The 17,659-nt window shown below is 52.7% G+C and overlaps 2 protein-coding genes across 4 annotated transcripts; both read left to right on the top strand.

The window, feature by feature from the left end:
- Positions 1–2,772: 2,772 nt before the first annotated feature.
- On the top strand, positions 2,773–7,936 carry atf6b (activating transcription factor 6 beta). Of its 2 annotated transcripts, none has more exons than XM_049751785.2 (17): positions 2,773–3,099; positions 3,725–3,801; positions 3,898–3,973; positions 4,048–4,104; positions 4,311–4,426; positions 4,500–4,683; positions 5,057–5,194; positions 5,474–5,589; positions 5,670–5,849; positions 5,924–6,006; positions 6,120–6,290; positions 6,360–6,470; positions 6,667–6,766; positions 6,835–6,905; positions 6,971–7,070; positions 7,152–7,236; positions 7,477–7,936. In XM_049751785.2, exons 1-17 carry the CDS (start codon positions 3,024–3,026, stop codon positions 7,716–7,718), a joined length of 1,983 nt encoding a protein of 660 aa, XP_049607742.1. In that variant the 5' UTR covers positions 2,773–3,023; the 3' UTR covers positions 7,719–7,936. The 2 variants fall into 2 exon arrangements, with proteins under 2 accessions (XP_049607742.1, XP_049607741.1); XM_049751784.2 differs by having other exon boundaries at positions 6,832–6,905.
- Positions 7,937–10,683: 2,747 nt separating this feature from the next.
- On the top strand, positions 10,684–17,592 carry ints3 (integrator complex subunit 3). Of its 2 annotated transcripts, XM_049751736.1 has the most exons (29): positions 10,684–10,952; positions 11,191–11,274; positions 11,706–11,789; positions 11,857–11,970; positions 12,043–12,127; positions 12,196–12,262; positions 12,327–12,468; positions 12,534–12,663; positions 12,759–12,856; positions 12,935–13,126; positions 13,198–13,285; positions 13,368–13,447; positions 13,535–13,626; positions 13,703–13,809; positions 13,878–13,994; positions 14,062–14,191; positions 14,255–14,309; positions 14,364–14,467; positions 14,530–14,694; positions 14,824–14,977; positions 15,037–15,105; positions 15,164–15,239; positions 15,326–15,439; positions 15,565–15,613; positions 15,692–15,859; positions 15,938–16,038; positions 16,135–16,207; positions 16,515–16,677; positions 16,746–17,592. In XM_049751736.1, exons 1-29 carry the CDS (start codon positions 10,869–10,871, stop codon positions 16,821–16,823), a joined length of 3,063 nt encoding a protein of 1,020 aa, XP_049607693.1. In that variant the 5' UTR covers positions 10,684–10,868; the 3' UTR covers positions 16,824–17,592. The 2 variants fall into 2 exon arrangements, with proteins under 2 accessions (XP_049607693.1, XP_049607692.1); XM_049751735.1 differs by having other exon boundaries at positions 15,938–16,207.
- Positions 17,593–17,659: the final 67 nt, after the last annotated feature.

The following is a 17,659-nucleotide window of genomic DNA, read 5'->3' as shown; positions in this document are numbered from 1 at the left end:
GTGAAACCTGAAAATAATAAGCATTTTTTTTAACTTTCACGTTGCAAGCTCATCAGATTATTTTCAGTTTTAAGTTTTATTTTTTCAAGTACGAGTTTTGCTTTTTCAACTACAAAACCTTTGACCCCAATCATACAAATCTTTCATTTGATAGTTTGTGTTGACTAAAAGACAGTATCGTGAGCCTTCAAAGATGAGTCGGAATGCTCTCAACCGGCCTGGCGAGACCCAATCGCTGGTACTGCCTTGGCTCTGGGCTGCCAGGAGAGCTCAAAACGGTGGCCAAGCCAGTCGGCTGGCACTCAAGAGGTTCCCATTTGGAAAATGACTGCCATAGAAAGCGAATTGGTGCTCCGGCCTCGGCCGCCGCAGTCCGCACAAAACAAGCCAGGGCAAATACTACTACGTACTTTCACGACTATGAGTGAATCAGTAATATGCTGTAACGTTGCCTTTTCTGGCAGAGAATGTTTGTGGGAATTGTTCTATTATGTCTCAACATGTGTTGTTCAATCGTTGCTGCTCAAATACTCATTGCGTGAAGGTTTGCCAAATTGCAACATCCATGCTAATGTTAGCATGTTAATGGGATTTCAAATACAGTCAAATCTGGTTTTCGAACGTCCCAGTTCTCAAACAAATCGGAATTCGAGCAAAAAATTTGATATTTTTCAGTAGTCAAACAAAAATTCGGAGGTCAAACCTCGCGAGATGAGCCTAGAGGACCCGAGAAAACCCGAACGCGCGGCCCGGATGCCAACTGACTCCGTTCGTTGGTATTGTATTTTCGTTACTTTGAGGATTATATTAACCCCTAATCACGCCTCCAAAGAAAGCAAGTGGGAGCAGTAAAGCCATCCTAAAACACAAAAACGCTCTTAAAGCAATTCGACAGTGAGCGCCCGGCGCGCTGCAGTTGCACGATCGGACCAAATTAAGCTCCACTAAAATTTTGGAAGGTACGACAGGACTTAAAACATATTTTCTAAATTGCAGCGACGGCTCTGTCAAAATAATGCGACCAGCCCGGTGCAGTTGCGCGGTCGGCGGCGTGCTACGGTTGCGCGTTCAGCGGTGCGCTGCAGTTGCGCGATCCGACAAAAATGTGCAAATGAAAAAATGCTTTAAAAAGGTGTTTTTTTTTTTTTTTTTGTCTTGGAACGGATTACATTTTTTCCCATTATTTGTAATGGGAAAAATAGCTTCGGAATTCGAACGATTCACTCCTCGAACCGCCTTCTGGAACGGATTGTGGTGGAAAACCGACGTTTGACTGTATAGCGCAGTGCTTCTTAAACAGTGGGGTGCGGTGCGATACCCAGGGGGGCGTGTGTGACACCAGCGAACATGCTTTTCTTTTGGCTGTACTAGATTAAAGGGTAATTAGACATCCACAGCAGTAGGTGGGAGTGGCGGTATCACTGGAAGAGTGCGCGCAAGGAGTCGTCGCTCTATACAGTGTAGAGTGCACGGAACATACGCACACAGCACAGAGCAGGCGATAAAAAGTGCATAGAAAAATATTTAACAGGGTTGAAAAGAACAGCGGAGAGAGACGGAGATAAGAGAATTGAGAGTCACACGAAAGCTAAGACAAGGAAATATGACGAAGCGTATGTAGTGCTCGGCTTCAGTGCGACTACATGGGAGACGAGGAAAGACCGGTGTGTTAACTGTGCCTAACAATGTTGGCAGCGGACAGTATGAAGCCAAATAAATTAAGATGGCACTTATAGAGTCATTGCACCCCAATCACGCTGATAAGATGCCAAAGGTTTTTCAGCAAAAACGGGATGAATATTGCCAACAATCATCCCACTTTGTGAATGCTACTTCAGTCAATCAGCAAGCATTGTAAGCATCATATAAAGCAGCGTACTAAATTGCTCAGTGCAAGAAAAAAAACATACCATTGCGGAAGTGCTGATACTACCTGCAGCCGTGGATATGGTCTCCGTCATGCTGCCTCATTTCGAGCACAAATTGTTTTATTCATTTTTGTTTTGTAGGTTAAAATGTTTTATATATTGTGCTCCTGAGTTAATGTTGCTGATTACTTTGAACTGAATATTATTTATTGCTGTTATTTAATTTAATATGATGTATGTTTATTATTATTTTATTGTATTTTTTCCAGCACAAAATGGCAGTTGGTCAAGAATGTTTATATTTATTTTTAATTTCAAGCAGTGATGCACATTGAATCTGTTCTGTTACAGACTAAAAAACAATGTTATTAATAGTTATTCTTTATTGTAAGTTGATCTTTCTTTTTTTTCTACTTTGTTTTCTTTAGTGTTAATAACGGGGGGGGGGGGCAAATGTTTTCTTCTCCCTAGGGGGGCATCACAGAAAATTATTGAGAAGCCTGGTATAGCGTAGTCTGTACATTATGGCGTTGAGAGGACATGCATGTTTGCGTACCATGAACAAACTGCTTTTATGTGATTGGCCTTTTGATTAGTGCGCGCGGCTGCTGCTGTTCATTCCTTTGCCGACTTTGCATTTCGACTTTTTTCTCTCATTCGGTATAACGGAATGTTTTGGTAGGAGCACGTTTGTAAAACGTGAGTGTCTTTGAGTCGAACGTCATAGGCTAACAGAAGTGTCCGTTTAGAAGTGGTTGCAAACTTGAACTTTATTGGTGCCTCACCACTGTCAACCAAAAACGCGCCTTCCTATTGGTGAAATCATCCGCAAATGCACCGCCTTCACGTCGCCGATTGGCGGCTCGGCCCGTCTATCTTCTGTGATCTCAGCTGCCTTCCGACGAATGAGCAAAAGGTGGGCGGAGCTTCGCAGGAGGACATTTCCTCGTTGCTTTCAAGCAGGTTAGCGTTTCGAAACTAGCGGCTTCGAGAAAGAGAAGGCCAGCAAAGTGTGGCCTTGGCGAGTGTCAAGATGAAAAGGTTGTCAAAGGTCTAGACCAGCTGATATGAACGAAAAGGGGCGCGCCCATAACAAAGTGGAACGAAGTCTCGTGAAATAATCGAGCCGAAGCTGGTGCTGCTGCTTGTGGGGAGATGAGCCTGGACGTGTTGTGCGATTCGGATGTCGGGCGATTCTTTGCCGACAATCTGCTAACCAGCGAAGATTGGGGTGAGCCGCTTGCTACGATTTGCTATTGGATGCCTCCCTTTTGTCCCGCATCAATTTGGGTTAACTCACACCACCCTCGTCCTCGATTCATTTCCGTCGACGTCATAACACTTGAACGCGGCCTTTACGTGACGTCACGTGTGTGTTGCACGCGGCCTCGTGCTTCCTGCTCCAGTCCGGATACGAGGCTTTTTTTTTTTTTTTTAATAAGAGTCGTTATGAAATAAACAACAATGTATGCCGAGCGACCAGGCCATGTACATACACAATTTAAAAACAAAGATGACCTACAGAATAGAATTTAGTGGTGATTAAAGTGGCAGTTTGTGTAAAAGCCAACATATCAAGCGGACCCCAGCTGAGCCTGCCCACAAAGAGCCCAATCCTGCAAAGAATTGCATTGAAATTGTTTTATTTAATTAACGCCCAAAATTCTTGAATAAGATTTAACGGCAAAGTCTGTTCATCACAAATTACGGGTGTTGCCCCTCCCCCAAGAAAAATTAAATAAACAAAATCCGTCAGGTGCCAATTTGTGAATATGTGGGGGTCCCCAGTATATATCTTGCAAAGTGTTTCAAAAGGTGGGCTTGTTTTTTAAATGAGTGTGTGGTGTCTGTGTTAGATGCATGTTTGTATCGCTGCGATGGCGTGGAGGACGGCGACGGGCATCTTGGTCTGGCGTCCGAGTACGACACTTTGGTATGTCGCCGGTCTTACCGGCTACGTGACCTTCAATACACATACTCACGGTTCATACACGGTGTGTGACTTCCTGTTCTCTTTTCCCTGCGCCAGCTGGATGATGAGCTGACGCCGGATGGCAAGGCACCTTTGTTTCCGTGGCAGCGTTTGCACGACAACCCGCTTGCAGGTGAGGAACCTTCTTGCCTGCCACTTCTATGCGTAATTGATACGTGTGATATTAAAAAAAAATATTTGTGGCAGGTGGTGCCATGGCGTGCAGCAACGTCCAAAGTGACAGAGATGAGCCCATGGAGCTGCGTAAGTTGTTTCGGATCATTGTTGCAAATGTCACAGCAACGCCTGGTTGACTGTTGTCACGGCAGTGCGAATTTGACAGCTTGGGTTGCCTCGGTAATGCCCCCCCAACAGACTTTGTCCGTCACAGCGAGGCCTTTGTTGTCGCGGCGACTCGTGTTTATGGCTCTGGCCTTCCTTGGTGACCATGACAACGCGTGTGCGCGCAGTGTTTCAGGTGAAAGCCGAACCGGCGTCCCCCGCGTCCTCCAGTGAGGCAGAGTGGTCGTCTCCTGCGCTAGCAGTGCCTGTGTTGGCACCAGCGGTGCCTGCAGATCCTCAGCCGGTGGGTGCGACAACCTTCGGCAGGCTGTCTGACTGTCTCTTCGTCCGTCTCACTCGCACTTGTTTTCCTGCAGGTTCCTGTGAAAGGCGAAAACCCGCCCACACCTCCCTACGCGTTTGGAGACGTGATGTCCCCCCCGACAGAGGCCGGCGAGCCGGCCGTGGCGGCGACCATTGTGACAGCTAAGGCAGCGGTGGGGTCGCTGACGACGGCGCGGCTTCCCGCTGTGGTGCCGTCCATCCAAACGCCGGCAACAGGTGCTTTTGATGATGTCATCCGGCAAACGGGGGCAATTAAAAATCCAGAAAATGTGACAAGTTAGGTTGGGAGAAACAAAAAAGTTCCCTTTTTTGCTTGCTTTGGCTCAGCGATGCCGCAACCGCGGCTCCTATCAATGGCATCTCAAAGCTCTGGAAAGGCCAAAGAATGCAAGCGAATCCAATTCGAGGAGTGGCAGCAAACCCACAGTCACTCAGAGATGCCGATTCCATGCGGGTTTCCATTGGTTGCGTGCCATATGATTCAAGAATACAAGCTCTTTCGAGTGCCAGCAAAGCGAGTGCAATCGGGACGTCTTGAGGGTCGCCAAGGTGGCCGTCTTTCATACGGAATCTTCCTCTGCCTCCTCAGTGGTTCCGGCGCTGAAGACGGCCATCCTGGCCTCCAGACCCCCCATTCAGCCTCGTCCCCTGTGCCTGGCTGCCCTACCTGTCCCTCGGACACCCACCAAGACCCTCCTCCTGCGTGGTCTTCCCGCCATGGAACCCGGTGAGACTATTGCAGACAACCAAAAAAGGCGCACCAACTGACAACACGGGTTGTCTCGGAGTGGCGCGAACACCAGGCCGCGCGGTCGGTCGATGCCCCAACGATGGGCGCCGGCGCACTTATCGAGGTTACATTTGCTTGCGCGAGCAATTAGAAAGGCTGGGTGTTGTGGGGGCAACGTTTGCACACTCGTAAAAAGGATACGAAACGCGCCCAGCGGTTCCAAATCCAGCCCAAATTGATGGGGAAGTCCCGGTTGTTCTTGCAACATATTTCTAGTGGTTTGCCTGACGCCGGCCCCCGCCACGGTCAAGATGGAGCCTGCCGCCACCACCACCAAGCCCATCATCCCGGCGACTGCCGCCTTGCCCAGCAATGGCTGCAACGACGTTGACGTGAGTGGTGCCAAATAATCCTGGGAAGACTGGGGCCGCAATGTGGATAAACGGGCCATCCTGTTGTGGCGGTGTCGCAGATGAAAGTTCTGAAGCGACAGCAGAGGATGATCAAGAACCGCGAGTCGGCTTGTCAGTCACGCAAGAAGAAGAAGGAGTACGTGCACAACCTGGAGCTTCAGCTGAAGGAGGCGCAACAGGAGAACCAGCGACTCCGCCGTGAGAACCAGCAGCTGCGGGAAAGGCTGGAGGCCGGCCAGGTACGCCGCCGCTTCCGCCAAGCCAGGAAAGGGGCAAGGACTAACGCAAGTTGCTATTTGTGTGTGTGGCGCAGGGCGGTGAGTCTCCCGGCAGCAGACGAGCCGTCTGCGTCATGGCGATCCTTCTCTTCATGACATTCAGCTTTGGGCCAGCCAGGTAATGCAGGAGCTAATGTTGCCTTGCCGATGCACTCCATCCAAATCTTGAATGCATCGGGGGCGTTTTTTGCCACTTGGTTGGCTGCCATCAATTCAAAGTTTGTCCCACAGTATCTTGGACAGGAGGCGGACGGCGGGCTTTGGGGACGGCGCCAGGTCGTTTACGGGTCGGCGGCTCCTGGAGATGCAACCGGCAACGCAGCCGGCTCCTCACCCAGAAGTCGCCGCCGCGGATGACGATGGGGAAACGGAAACGTTTGCGACGGAATCTTTTCCGTTCAGGTGACGCTTGACACCCACCCCTCCAACACACACAATGCTAATGCCACACGTCCAACTTTGACTTTGCAGGAACACTAGCTCAGTTTTCGGTGTGGCCAAAGAGAGCAACCTGCTGCAGCGCCTGGAACAATACTTCAGCCACGCCCACTGTCCGCAGTTCAACCGCTCAGAGTCGCTAAGGTTAGCCACGCCCACTGCCCGCAGTTCAGAGTCGCTAAGGTTGAACAGCGCATCCCGTGGAGAAGGGCAGCCGACTTTCGAGCCCTTCTGCGGGAATATTGTACGAGTTGCACTGCCACGGGTTAGGGCCACGCCAGGACACGGTCAAGTTTGTGCGGCCTCCGTTGGGTTAAATGTTGTTTTGCTTTGGTCGCAGGTTGGCAGCTGAACTTCGCGGTTGGGTTCAGCGGCATCAGATCAATCACAAGAAGTCTGGCGGGAAAGCCAAGATGGCCAAGAAGGCCAAGATGACTCAGGTGGGTGACTTTGTGTCGGCTGCCGACAGGTGAACACATGACATCTGACGTACGTGCGTGCACAGCAGCAGCGGGCCCAGCTGAGGAAGGCCAACGTGTCCCGATACCTGCCCATCCAGACGCACCGCTCCATCCAGAGGTAGGAAGACGAGCCACCCTCCAGTTTGCTCGTTGACCTTTGACCCCCCCTACCCTCCCTCCCAGTCAACTACAGGTGCTTCCTGGGCCCGAGGTGACCTACGGCGACTTCCTGGATGCCATCGACCGACGTGAGGACACCTTCTACGTGGTGTCCTTCAGACGGGTGGGTGGCCCCTGGCCCGCAGCCCAGCCCGCCGTCCGGCCCGCCCACTTTTTCACCTCTGTTGATGGCTTGTGCCCACAGGACCACCTGCTGCTGCCTGCCATCAGCCACAACAAGACACGGCGGCCCAAGATGTCGCTCGTCATGCCCGCCATGTCCGTTAACGGTAAGCGCATCCGTAATGTTGCGCTTTCCATCAGCGAGCGTTGGCTTCGGCAAGAAATGACTCCAAATGACAATGCATGTCAAAATACATATTGCGCACAAGTTTTTATCAATTTAACTTGACACCTTTGGCGCACTCAAAGCCAACTCTGATACCTTCCTGCTTCAAATGCTCTCGAATGGCTTTGACGATAACTCGTGTGCCTGTTGACTGTCCTCCTCTTTGCCCCGCCCCCTCTAGAGAGCGTGTACAACGCGTCGCACGGCTATGAACTTATGATGCAGGTGGACTGCGAGGTAATGAACACCCGCACCGTCCCCATCAAGTCGTCCACCGTCCCCCCGTCGCTGCGGGACCCGCCCCCGACGTCCCAGCCGCACACCAACCACTCGGCTCTGCGAGATCGCCAGCAGCATCAGCCGTCATCGCCGCGCCCCCGTACCCGCTCCCAATATTTTCTCACCCAGTCGGAGGGCGTGTGAAAAGCGTTGCGTCGGCAGCAAGTGCCGGTGCTTCTTTTTCTACTTGTATTTAAGGTTTGTACATAGTGACGTGTAAATATGACTTTTATGTTTGGCATTTTGACCTTTGAAAGTTTCAATTGTTTTCGAGGGGTATCCCGCGTTTGGCGCCCATATCGCCTTGTCTGCTCATCACTTTCTGTTTTACCCATGGTTGAATTAAAGCTTGAGCGACCCCTGCTGGTCTCCTTGGGTCTTTTTGGCACCAGAAAGGTGCTGGAAGGCTTAGGGGTGTGATGTTTATATTGGATTGATTTTTCCTGCCACTTTGTTGTTACTTGAAATTTGAAAGTGGTAATTATGGAATCCTTGTATTACGTGCGGCATTGCCGTGACATTAAGTGCATAGTGATAAGTCACTGCCATGAGCTGTAAAGTGTCATGTCCAACAAACCCAAAATTCCAAGCTGCACCTTTCAAGCGAGGTTGCAGGGTCTGACTTTGTAGGCAGCCTCGCTGAAACAAGCAGCTAACTTTCAATGATTATTTCATGTTTAGCTTCTTTCTGCTTGTTAATTAGTTTACAGTTGAGGGTGTCCCCCGCCGATTCCCCAGCAACAGATGTGCTCCAGCACGCCCCTCGTGAGGAACAGAGCTTCAGAAAATGGATGGATGGACAGAAGGACGGACTTCAATGTACCTAATTCCTTTCGAACATCATAGTACGATTCCTCCCCGAATATTGAACGTTATCTTGTCACAGCCATTTGTGCAAAAAAAAAAAAAGGGCAATTGGAGCACTGTGAAATGATCAGTGCCAGCGGATTAATTAAAAAGTCAGTGCTGTATCAAAATACAAAATGTTTCAAATGTATGCAGGTGCTTTGCAGTGATCAAGGAATGAGACAAAATTAGTCCTAAGCAAGTAAGGGAAAGGCCACAGCCAAGCAAGGACATCTGGAAGGACAAAGCTTGGGCGTCTTGGAAACTCTTTAGTGCCCCCCGAGCACGTTAATGAGCTGCCGTCTGGTTCCCGGCACCAATCAAGCGTTTAATTAGGCCTGCAAGTGCTCACTTGGAGGCAGCGCACACCATACTGGATCAAAAGTCTCATTGGCGTGCGTCAGCGGGCCTCCGGGCCACGCCCACCGCTGCCCTTGCGCGGTGGTGGGCCTTTAAAAGGGTCACCGTGTCCAAACTAGAAAACGTCGCCGCCGCTGCGCCGGGCAAAGTCGCTCAAAGGTAAGCAAACTGAGCAAGGTGTCCACGTTGTGGAGCTCTGCCTTTCTGATGTTTCCCAGACATGCAGTCCTGTTGCCCCGGATTCCACCGTGGTGGGTGGATGACTGACACGGCCATCCAGGGGAGCAAAGACCAAAAAAAGGGCAACTTCTGTAAATTACGTGTTTGCGGCTTCAAAATGAGCGGGGCAATTATGCTATGGGGCAAAAAGGTGACGACCGTATAGAAGTGATGGTTTTTAGCTTGAACAGGATTCGTTGCTCTCGGTGCATCTCAAGAAATGTAGCGATTCAAGCTTGGACTGGAATTTGCAATTTTATTGCCATGCACCTTTACTGGACTTGACATGTTGATTCGCTGCATGGGTGTGTTTGTTTTGCTTTTGGAGGTGAGGATGTGTCACTGGCCAATGTCCCGCTTTGTGTGCGTGCGCACGTTTCAGATGAAGGGGCACGTGTATCCCGGAGGCTCCCAGCTGGCCCTCCTGTCCCTGACCCTCCTGCTACCGCCACCCCCCACCGTCACACCACACCCCCGATCTGAGCCGCCCTCCGTGGGGTTCCTGCGGCTGCGCTCGGCGTCCTTCGAGCTCTCCTCTTCTTCCGTGGAGCTTCCTTCTTCTTCTTCCATCTCCGAGGCGTGGTGGGCTTGGCCCGGAGAAGACCCGCAGATCCAGAGGCGAGCGAGGGAGAACGGTGGCGAGGAACGCGGCAACCCATCTGGCGAGGCCCTCACCTCCATCCTGAGCGGGCTCTTGAGCGTCGGCCGAGAGAAAGGCGGCTTTGGCTTTCGCTTTGGCAGGAATTCCCGGGCCCGAGGCCGTGGACCCTGACGCGACCCAAGCGGGTCACAATATGTGTCAATACGCCACTATTAAACGCATCAAACGTGCCATGTGAACAGCTGTTCCTATTCATTGCTCGACATCTTGTGCTTGTGTCGAATCTCAGCTTTTGGTCTTTATAGTTACTAAACAAAGCAAGTCTTCGGAGGGTGTCTCCAGCAAAAGTGGGCGAGCCAAAGGAAGCCCTAATTTAAAGTGTGTATGTCCCAAAAGATCACGTGACTGATCGATAACAAACGAGGCTTCGGTCGGAATGTTTGGACGAAGTCATTAGTTCCTTCCATCGTTCGTATCGTTAGTTAAGTCGGCAGGTTTGGGAGACACGCCGTGCATTACAAACAAATACTTTGAGTGCACAAGTATGTGCAGGTTTATGGTCATTTTAAATGTTTATATACACCCTTTGCTTCAATATTTTGTCGGTTTGTCACCGTTTTTTGTACGCATAATGTCAAATTGATTCCGTACTTGCACTACCACATTTCCTGCTAAAACTGCAATTCTTGTCGTATAAACCTATCGTTCTTGGGGTCCATTTGACCCCTTTCAATGTTCATCATTCAAAAAATAGTTGATTATTTTTTTCAAAATGTTGGGCAACAAAATTATATAAATTATTTTCTGTAGCTAAATGTGGCTGGGGTCAAATTGACCCCATGGACCAAATTTGTGACATTTTTTTCTAGAATTATAGTACGGTTAAGGCTTCAGTATTATTTAATTCTGCAAATGAGTCCGAGTCACAGGTGGCTAAAAGGATCGATGGCGGCTTCTCACGATCACAAAACAATCTACTTTAGTGTGGAGTCCGAGAAGTCCGGGGTGTGTACGAGGCTGTTTGGAACGCCCCTTGCCCTTATTGGACCATCCTCGCGTCAGGGCAGTGATTGGTGGGAAGACCGGAAGTGATGTCCATTCACTTCCTGAAGTCGAATGGTAGCACGGAGCGGGACAGGAGGAAAGTTCCTCGCGTGACAAAGAAGAAGCGCTTTGCCTTCTTTTCTTGTACATTGCGCGCCGTAAGTTCGGCGGGGTAGGCCAAGTCAAGCCTAGTTTCGCGTAGCCAAGCCAAGTGGCCGCCGAAGATGGAAGCTGCACCGGCCAAGAATAAGCCGCAGGGCCGCTTGCTGGTGTCCACGCAGTTGGACGCCAAAGATGAGCTGGAGGAGGTAAGCCCGCGCCGTGGCACGACCATGCTCCTCGACACACAAAGCCACACGGCGGCTAGCGAGATCGTTAGCATGGCTAGCTTAAAGTGAGCGGCTACGCTCGCTATCTTAGCTTAGCCTCCGCCTATAAACAGGGAGCCAGTAAACAAATGCCCGACTTCAGACGGAACTGCGCATGCGCTGCCTGCTCACTTCAGTTTGCGTGTGTGTGTACGCGTGTGTGTGTTTGCGTGCGTAGAAACTGGAGCGTTGCGTCGGAGTGGTGCACTCTTTGACCACTGGTCTTTCCGAGAGAGAAGCGAACGACGCTCTGACCGCCAGCGTAAGTTGATGACGTCACTATCAGCAACACAGCAAGCTTTCACTTCATCTGATCTTTGCAAGTTCCTCGCTGCTGCGAGAACTGTCACGTTTAAGCGCTCCTCGATGATGTTACCCCCAAGTGTCCTCGTGCAAACTCGCAGGCCTTGGTTGGCATGGTCGAAAGGTTGGCATAAAACAAGTGCAAACACCAACCACCAATATCTCTATATTGTTAAAAAATGTAATTGCCGTGGCCCAAGTCACTATTGAGTCTGCCATTTGAGCTCATCTGTGGGGATTCCTTGACCACAATCGAGGCACCCCTTAATTTGGCGGCCAGCTTGATAACGCATTTGATCATCGAGGAGCTCGCGACGTTGCCGTGAAGAGAAAGACCTGCGGCCAACGGCGATGTACTGACCCTGCTGTTGTTGTTCCCGTGACAACCAGGCGTGCAAAGGCCAGCAGCAGCACGAAGAGGTTTGTCTCGGACTCTTCGCCCTGCTTCTCACTGAACCGGCACAGGCCCAGAGGGTAAGACCCCCAAGATCCCCACCACCATGTCTGATATCACCATGGCAACACACGTGTCTGCGTGCAGTGTTACAGAGACCTGACTCTGGTGAGCAGAGATGGAATGAATGTGGTCCTGGTGAAGATAAATCAGATCTTAATGGAGAAGTTCCTCAAGCTGCAGGACATCCCCAGAAAGCAGGTGAACGCAGACGTGCGCATGCACTTGTCTTTGTGAGCAGGGTGGCTTTGAAATGTGTGTGTGTGCATGCAGCTAGTGTGGCTTGTTCGAGAGCTGGTGAAGAGCAGCGTGATGGCAGTGGATGGCGTCGTCATGACCTTGCTCAAGCAGATTGCAGGTCAGATACTCAGGCGCCTGCGTATGCACGCACGCTGAATGATCATGTGACTGTGTGTGTGCCTGCAGGAGGAGACGTGTCCACAAAAAACATGTGGCTGGCTGAGAGCGTCCTGGACATCCTGCTGGAGCAGAAGTAGGACACTCACACACGCATATGCGCTGTTACAAAGCATCTTCTTAAATGCATGCGTGTGCAGGGAATGGGTTGTGAAGAGCGGGATGCTGATCGCCATGTCCGTCTACACGTACCTGCGCCTCATCGTGGACCACGGCGCCCCCAACCTACTTCCTCTGCGCCAGAAGGAAGTGGACTTCTGCATCGGGATGCTGCGGGAGAAGGTGAGGTCGGCGACGGCCGGCGACGGCAACGCCCCGTTGATCCCGCCTTTGTTTCCCCCGGCCAGTTCCTGGAGTGCGTGATCATCGGCAGAGATTTAGTGCGCCTGCTGCAGAACGTGGCTCGGATCCCTGAGATGGATCTCCTGTGGAGAGACCTGCTCCACAACCCTCAAGTCCTCAGTCCTCAGTTCACCGGTAAGACGGCCGGACTTGACTAAGACATGGCTCTGTCTCCATGGCGACGCCCTCCAATAACCCCCCCGCCCCCCTTCTGTGCCCGTGCGCATCAGGCGTTCTCCAGCTACTCACGGCGCGGACTTCCAGAAAATTCCTAGCTTGTCGTCTTACCCCCGACATGGAGACCAAGCTCCTGTTCATGACGTCCAGGGTAAGCGGCGGGTCGGGCGGCTTCCCGTGTCCCTCGGCACTCGTTCCCATCCCCTCCTCTACTGTCTGCTACGCACAGGTGCGCTTCGGCCAGCAGAAGCGCTACCAGGACTGGTTCCAGCGGCAGTACCTGTCCATGGCCGAAAGCCAGTCGCTGCGTTGCGACCTGATCCGCTACATCTGCGGCGTGGTCCACCCGTCCAACGAGGTCCTCAGCTCTGACATCCTGCCGCGCTGGGCCATCATTGGCTGGTTGCTCACCACCTGCACGGTAAGCGCGACGGGCAGCATGCGCGACGCCGAGGAGCCCTCGTCGCCTAACCCAAAGTTGTGTGTGCGCAGTCCAACGTGGCCGCCTCCAACGCCAAGCTGGCGCTCTTCTACGATTGGCTGTTCTTCAATCCTGACAAGGACAGCATCATGAACATAGGTGACACCCACTCCGCCCGGCGGCTCGGTCTACGGGAATGGCTTGTAACGGAAACGGGCGTGCGTGTGTTTGCGTGACATAGAGCCAGCCATCTTGGTGATGCATCATTCCATGAAGCCCCATCCCGCCATCACGGCCACGCTTCTCGACTTCATGTGCCGGGTGAGACTCCGCCTCTCGGCCGTCTTGGCCCGACGTGTGGCGCTCCGGCAATGACCTCCTCTGTGTCCTGGCTTCCTCCCTCCTCAGATCATTCCTCACTTCTTCCCTCCGCTGGAAGTTCAGGTCCGTCAGGGTGTGTTCAACTCGCTCACCTTCATCATGGAGAAGAGAGTGCTGGCGTAAGACACACAGGCAAGCACGCGCCCGCGCTCGCCTCCCCAGGTGTGCGGGCTTAAAGGTCATGTGACCCGGCAGGCACTTGGCTCCCTTGTTCGACAATCCAAAGCTGGACCGAGAACTTCGCTCCATGCTGAGAGAAAGGTTTCCGGAGTTCTGCAGTGCCCCTTCGCCGCCGATGGAAGGTGTGCCCGGCTGCCCGCGCTTAGCGGAGCGTGCAAACATAACTCGCTGTGTGCGCCTGCGTCTGTAGTGAAAATGGAGGAGATGGCATCCATGGAAATGGACCAACTGATGGACAAGGAGGAAGGTTGTTATGACAACACAGAAGCTGCCTTCAGTGACGATGAGGAGGAGGTCAACAACAAAGGTTGCCATCTTTATCCTCCTCCCAAGAATTGGAATTGCGACTCATGTTTGTGTGTGTGTGAGCGCAGGAAGGAAGCGCGAGTTCAGGTTTCATCCAATCAGAGAGACTGTTGTGGAGGAGCCCGCCGACATCACCCCCTGGCTTGACCAATTAGAGGACACCATGAAGGACAAGGTTGTCCAGCTTCAGAAGTCAAGGTCAGTGGTCGAAAGCCAAGTTTCCGCCGACGTATACTGACCGATAACGACTGTTGTCCTCAGTGACACGGAGACGCAGTGCGAAGTCATGCAGGACATCGTGGACCTCATCCTGGAGGTAACTGGACTAACTTGACGTCACAACGAGTGCTTGAGCGTGCTTGTGTTGCAGGAGGACTTTGACACGGAGCAGATGGCGGCCTTAGCTTCGTGCCTGGCAGAAATCTTTAAAGAACATTTTCGAGGAGATGTCCTCCCAGAAGACATCACTGACGAGTAAGGCCGCCCGCCGCAAGCGCAGGCGTGCTTCTGTCTTCTCACCCGCGCGTGTGCGTCAGGTCCCTGGAGGAATCGGTGTGCAAGGCGGTGTGTCTGGTCTTCCGGAACCTGGTGACCATGCAGGAAGACAACAGCGGCTTCTCGGTTCTTCTGGACATGCTGGCGGAACTGTACCAGAAGCAGCCCAAGATTGGTTACCATCTGCTCTACTACCTGAAAGCCAGGTGGGGCCCGCCATTGCCGCTTGGGTGTAACGCGGCTGCAAACAAATGCAGCGCAGCTCAGCTACTGCCCGAGTCTCAAAACCGACGGGGCGTTTACGTTGACTCCGTTGCTCTCATGTCTGCGCGCAGCAAAGCAGCAAACGGCAAGATGATGCTGTACGAGTCCTTCGCTCAGGCCACGGCGCTCGGAGACCTTCACACCTGTCTGATGATGGACATGAAGGCGTGTCAGGAGGACGACGTGCGCTTGCTCTGCTACCTGACGCCTTCCATCTACTCAGAGGTATGCATGCGCACGCATTCGGCCGGCGGGCTCTCTGAGCGAGCACCTTTGCTTTTCAGTTTCCAGATCAGACGCTGAGGAGCGGCGAGCTGCTCAACATGATTGTGGCCGTCATCGATTCGACTCAGGTAGGTAAGAGGGCAAGTGGCTCGGCCCGAGCGAGCCCGGCGCTAACACGGTGTGCAGTTGCAGGAGCTGATGTGCCACGTGATGATGGGAAACCTGGTCATGTTCCGCAAGGACTCCGTTCTCAACATTCTGAGTGAGCATGGCCGCCAACACACCCGCCCGCCCACAAACGCACGCACTCTAGCCACCTGACACTTGTCTTCCTTCCTGACCGGGCAGTCCAGTCTCTGGACTGGGAGACGTTTGAGCAGTACAGCACATGGCAGCTGTTCCTGGCACACAGCATCCCTCTGGAGACCATCATCCCCATCCTGCAGCACCTCAAGTACAAAGGTAGCTTTCGAAATGGGCTCGTTGCAACGGGAAGGGAAAACAGTGCAAGTCAGACTCAAGAAAGACCCCCTAAATTCCAAATCCAACTCGCATCATCTTTTTGACGACCTTCACTTTCTGTGCAGAGCATCCCGAGGCCTTGTCCTGTCTGCTGCTGCAGCTGCGGCGGGAAAAGTAAGGGCGCGCACGGTGCTGAGCGCATGGCGCCGAGCAAACGGCAGCGCCCCACTCACCTCTGCGCATGTGCGTCAGGCCCAGCGAGGAGATGGTCAAGATGGTCCTGAGTAGGCCCTGCCACAGCGAGGACCAGTTCACCACCAGCCTCCTGCGCCACTGGGCGTCCAAGCACGACGACACCCTGGCCGAACACATCAAAGCGCAACTCATCAAGAACAACAACCAGCCGCGGAAGAGGCAAAGGTGAAGACGCTGACGAGGAGCCACCAAGACACCAACGTGCGTGTGCCAAAGTGGTCACCGACCGTGTCATCTTTGCAGTCTACGCAGCTCAAGCAGCAAACTGGCTCAGTTGACGCTGGAGCAGATCCTGGAGCATCTGGACAACCTCAGATTGAGTCTGAACAACACCAAGAACAGCTGTCAGTGCGCACACGCGTGGGGGGGGGCGGGCGGCCGTCCAGCCATGCGTCGCCACAGCCCACCAAGCCCTGATTCTTGCCTTTTGTTGTACTCAGTCTTCAGCCAGACGCCCATCCTTCAGGCCCTGCAGCACGTCCAGGCCAGCTGTGATGAAGGACACAAGATGAGGTACGCATATGCACGCGCTTCCTGCTCGCCTTCCGGGTGAACCTAAAAACCACGCTTGGTCCACTTTGTCACATTTGTCACTCTTTCCGTCAATTGTTTGTCATTGCGCAAATTAGTGCCGCACAAGTCGCTAAGAGGGAGCTTGCCCTTTGAGAGCTCTGTTTGAGCTCTCATCAAGGAAAAAAGTCAAGCCCCAAAAATATTCCATTGTGAAATGGTACCAAAACAAATACCCCGGTAAAAGCGGTGGCGCGCTTTCAGTTCACCCAGAGAAGGGCCGTGATTGACAGGGCTACTGCCCGCGCAGGTTCAGCGACCTGTTTGCCTTGGCCGAAGAGTACGAGGACTCACAGGCCAAACCCGTCAAGTCTCGCCGCAAGGCAGCCGCCACCTCGCCCCGGTCACGCAAAGGCCCTGTGCCGCCCAGCAGCAGCAACAACGAGGAGGAGAGCGCCTCCAGCAGCGCCTCGGTACGTTGCCACGTCCTGCGCCATCCTGCGCCATCCTAAATTCATTTGGCTTCCTGTTTATGACTCAGGAGGAGGAAGACTCCAAGCCCAAAGCACCCAAAAGGAAGAGGAAGTGCTCGTCGGCCGTGGCCTCCGACAGCGACTAATGGCTGAGTGCTCTCGGACGATGGAAGGCAGCCGCTGGCCCGCTTGCCTGGCAACCGCTTGCCGGGCAACTCCTTGCCCGGCAAGCGGTTGCCCGGCATGCACTGCGCCCCTCCACACTTTTTGGGGAGCTGTTATCATGGGGCTTTTCCACTTGCTTTTGTTTTTAGCCGCCCCGTCCTTCCTGTGCCAAGCTGCCGTTGGAACGCTGGTATGAACCTGAGCCCTTTTGCTCGTTGACCTGGTACAGAGAAGCTGTGCCACCCGCCCACATCATCAAGTGATGGTCATCAGCCAGGCTTGACCGGACCGACAGTCGGATGCCCGCAAGGTCTTATTAAGACCGCCCAGCCGGTACTGTCTTGAGTCGCTTCCAGACTCCTCAGCCGTTGATGACTTTTGAATGGATGTCACGTCCGCGGCAAAGTCGGGGCCGTCTCTGCGAAATCCACTGTTGACTCCGGAACGCATCCCGGAATTCTTCATCCCGCCCCGCTTCCTCCTCTTACTGCTGTGGCGAGCCGTGCACCAAGTGGTACCACCGTGATCCCCGGGCAACGTTTTGGAGCCCTACAGATTCTGTGCGGTCATGGCTTGAAGCCCGTGCACACGACACTGGGAGTCCGTATTTCTCTAGGATGATGGCGGCACCTCGGTACGCGTGACATTGTCACAGGGCGCCAAAGAGATGCGAGGGCGGGGCAACAGTGATGTCATGTTCTGGTCAGACACTTTTAAGGTGTTTCTAATAAAAAAAGAATTTGAAGATGACCTGTCACCCATTACCTTTTTATTCCATCCAAACTTTTTAAAAATGTGTTGAACCAGTTTTTGAGTT

Source organism: Syngnathus scovelli, chromosome 19 (genome assembly GCF_024217435.2).
Source record: "Syngnathus scovelli strain Florida chromosome 19, RoL_Ssco_1.2, whole genome shotgun sequence".
NCBI lineage: Eukaryota > Metazoa > Chordata > Actinopteri > Syngnathiformes > Syngnathidae > Syngnathus > Syngnathus scovelli.
This window is presented reverse-complemented; position numbering and strand designations above follow the sequence as displayed.

What these genes read in the sequence shown, in the direction of transcription:
- atf6b (XM_049751784.2), top strand. Translation starts at nt 3,024, where the DNA reads ATGAGCCTGGACGTGTTGTGCGATTCGGATGTCGGGCGATTCTTTGCC. An exon ending in TGCCTGCAGATCCTCAGCCG is followed by an intron (nt 4,427 to 4,499) that starts GTGGGTGCGACA and finishes GTTTTCCTGCAG; the next exon opens with GTTCCTGTGAAAGGCGAAAA. An exon ending in ACGCACCGCTCCATCCAGAG is followed by an intron (nt 6,906 to 6,970) that starts GTAGGAAGACGA and finishes CCTCCCTCCCAG; the next exon opens with TCAACTACAGGTGCTTCCTG.
- ints3 (XM_049751735.1), top strand. Translation starts at nt 10,869, where the DNA reads ATGGAAGCTGCACCGGCCAAGAATAAGCCGCAGGGCCGCTTGCTGGTG. An exon ending in GGACAGCATCATGAACATAG is followed by an intron (nt 13,286 to 13,367) that starts GTGACACCCACT and finishes TGCGTGACATAG; the next exon opens with AGCCAGCCATCTTGGTGATG. An exon ending in GATGAAGGACACAAGATGAG is followed by an intron (nt 16,208 to 16,514) that starts GTACGCATATGC and finishes CTGCCCGCGCAG; the next exon opens with GTTCAGCGACCTGTTTGCCT.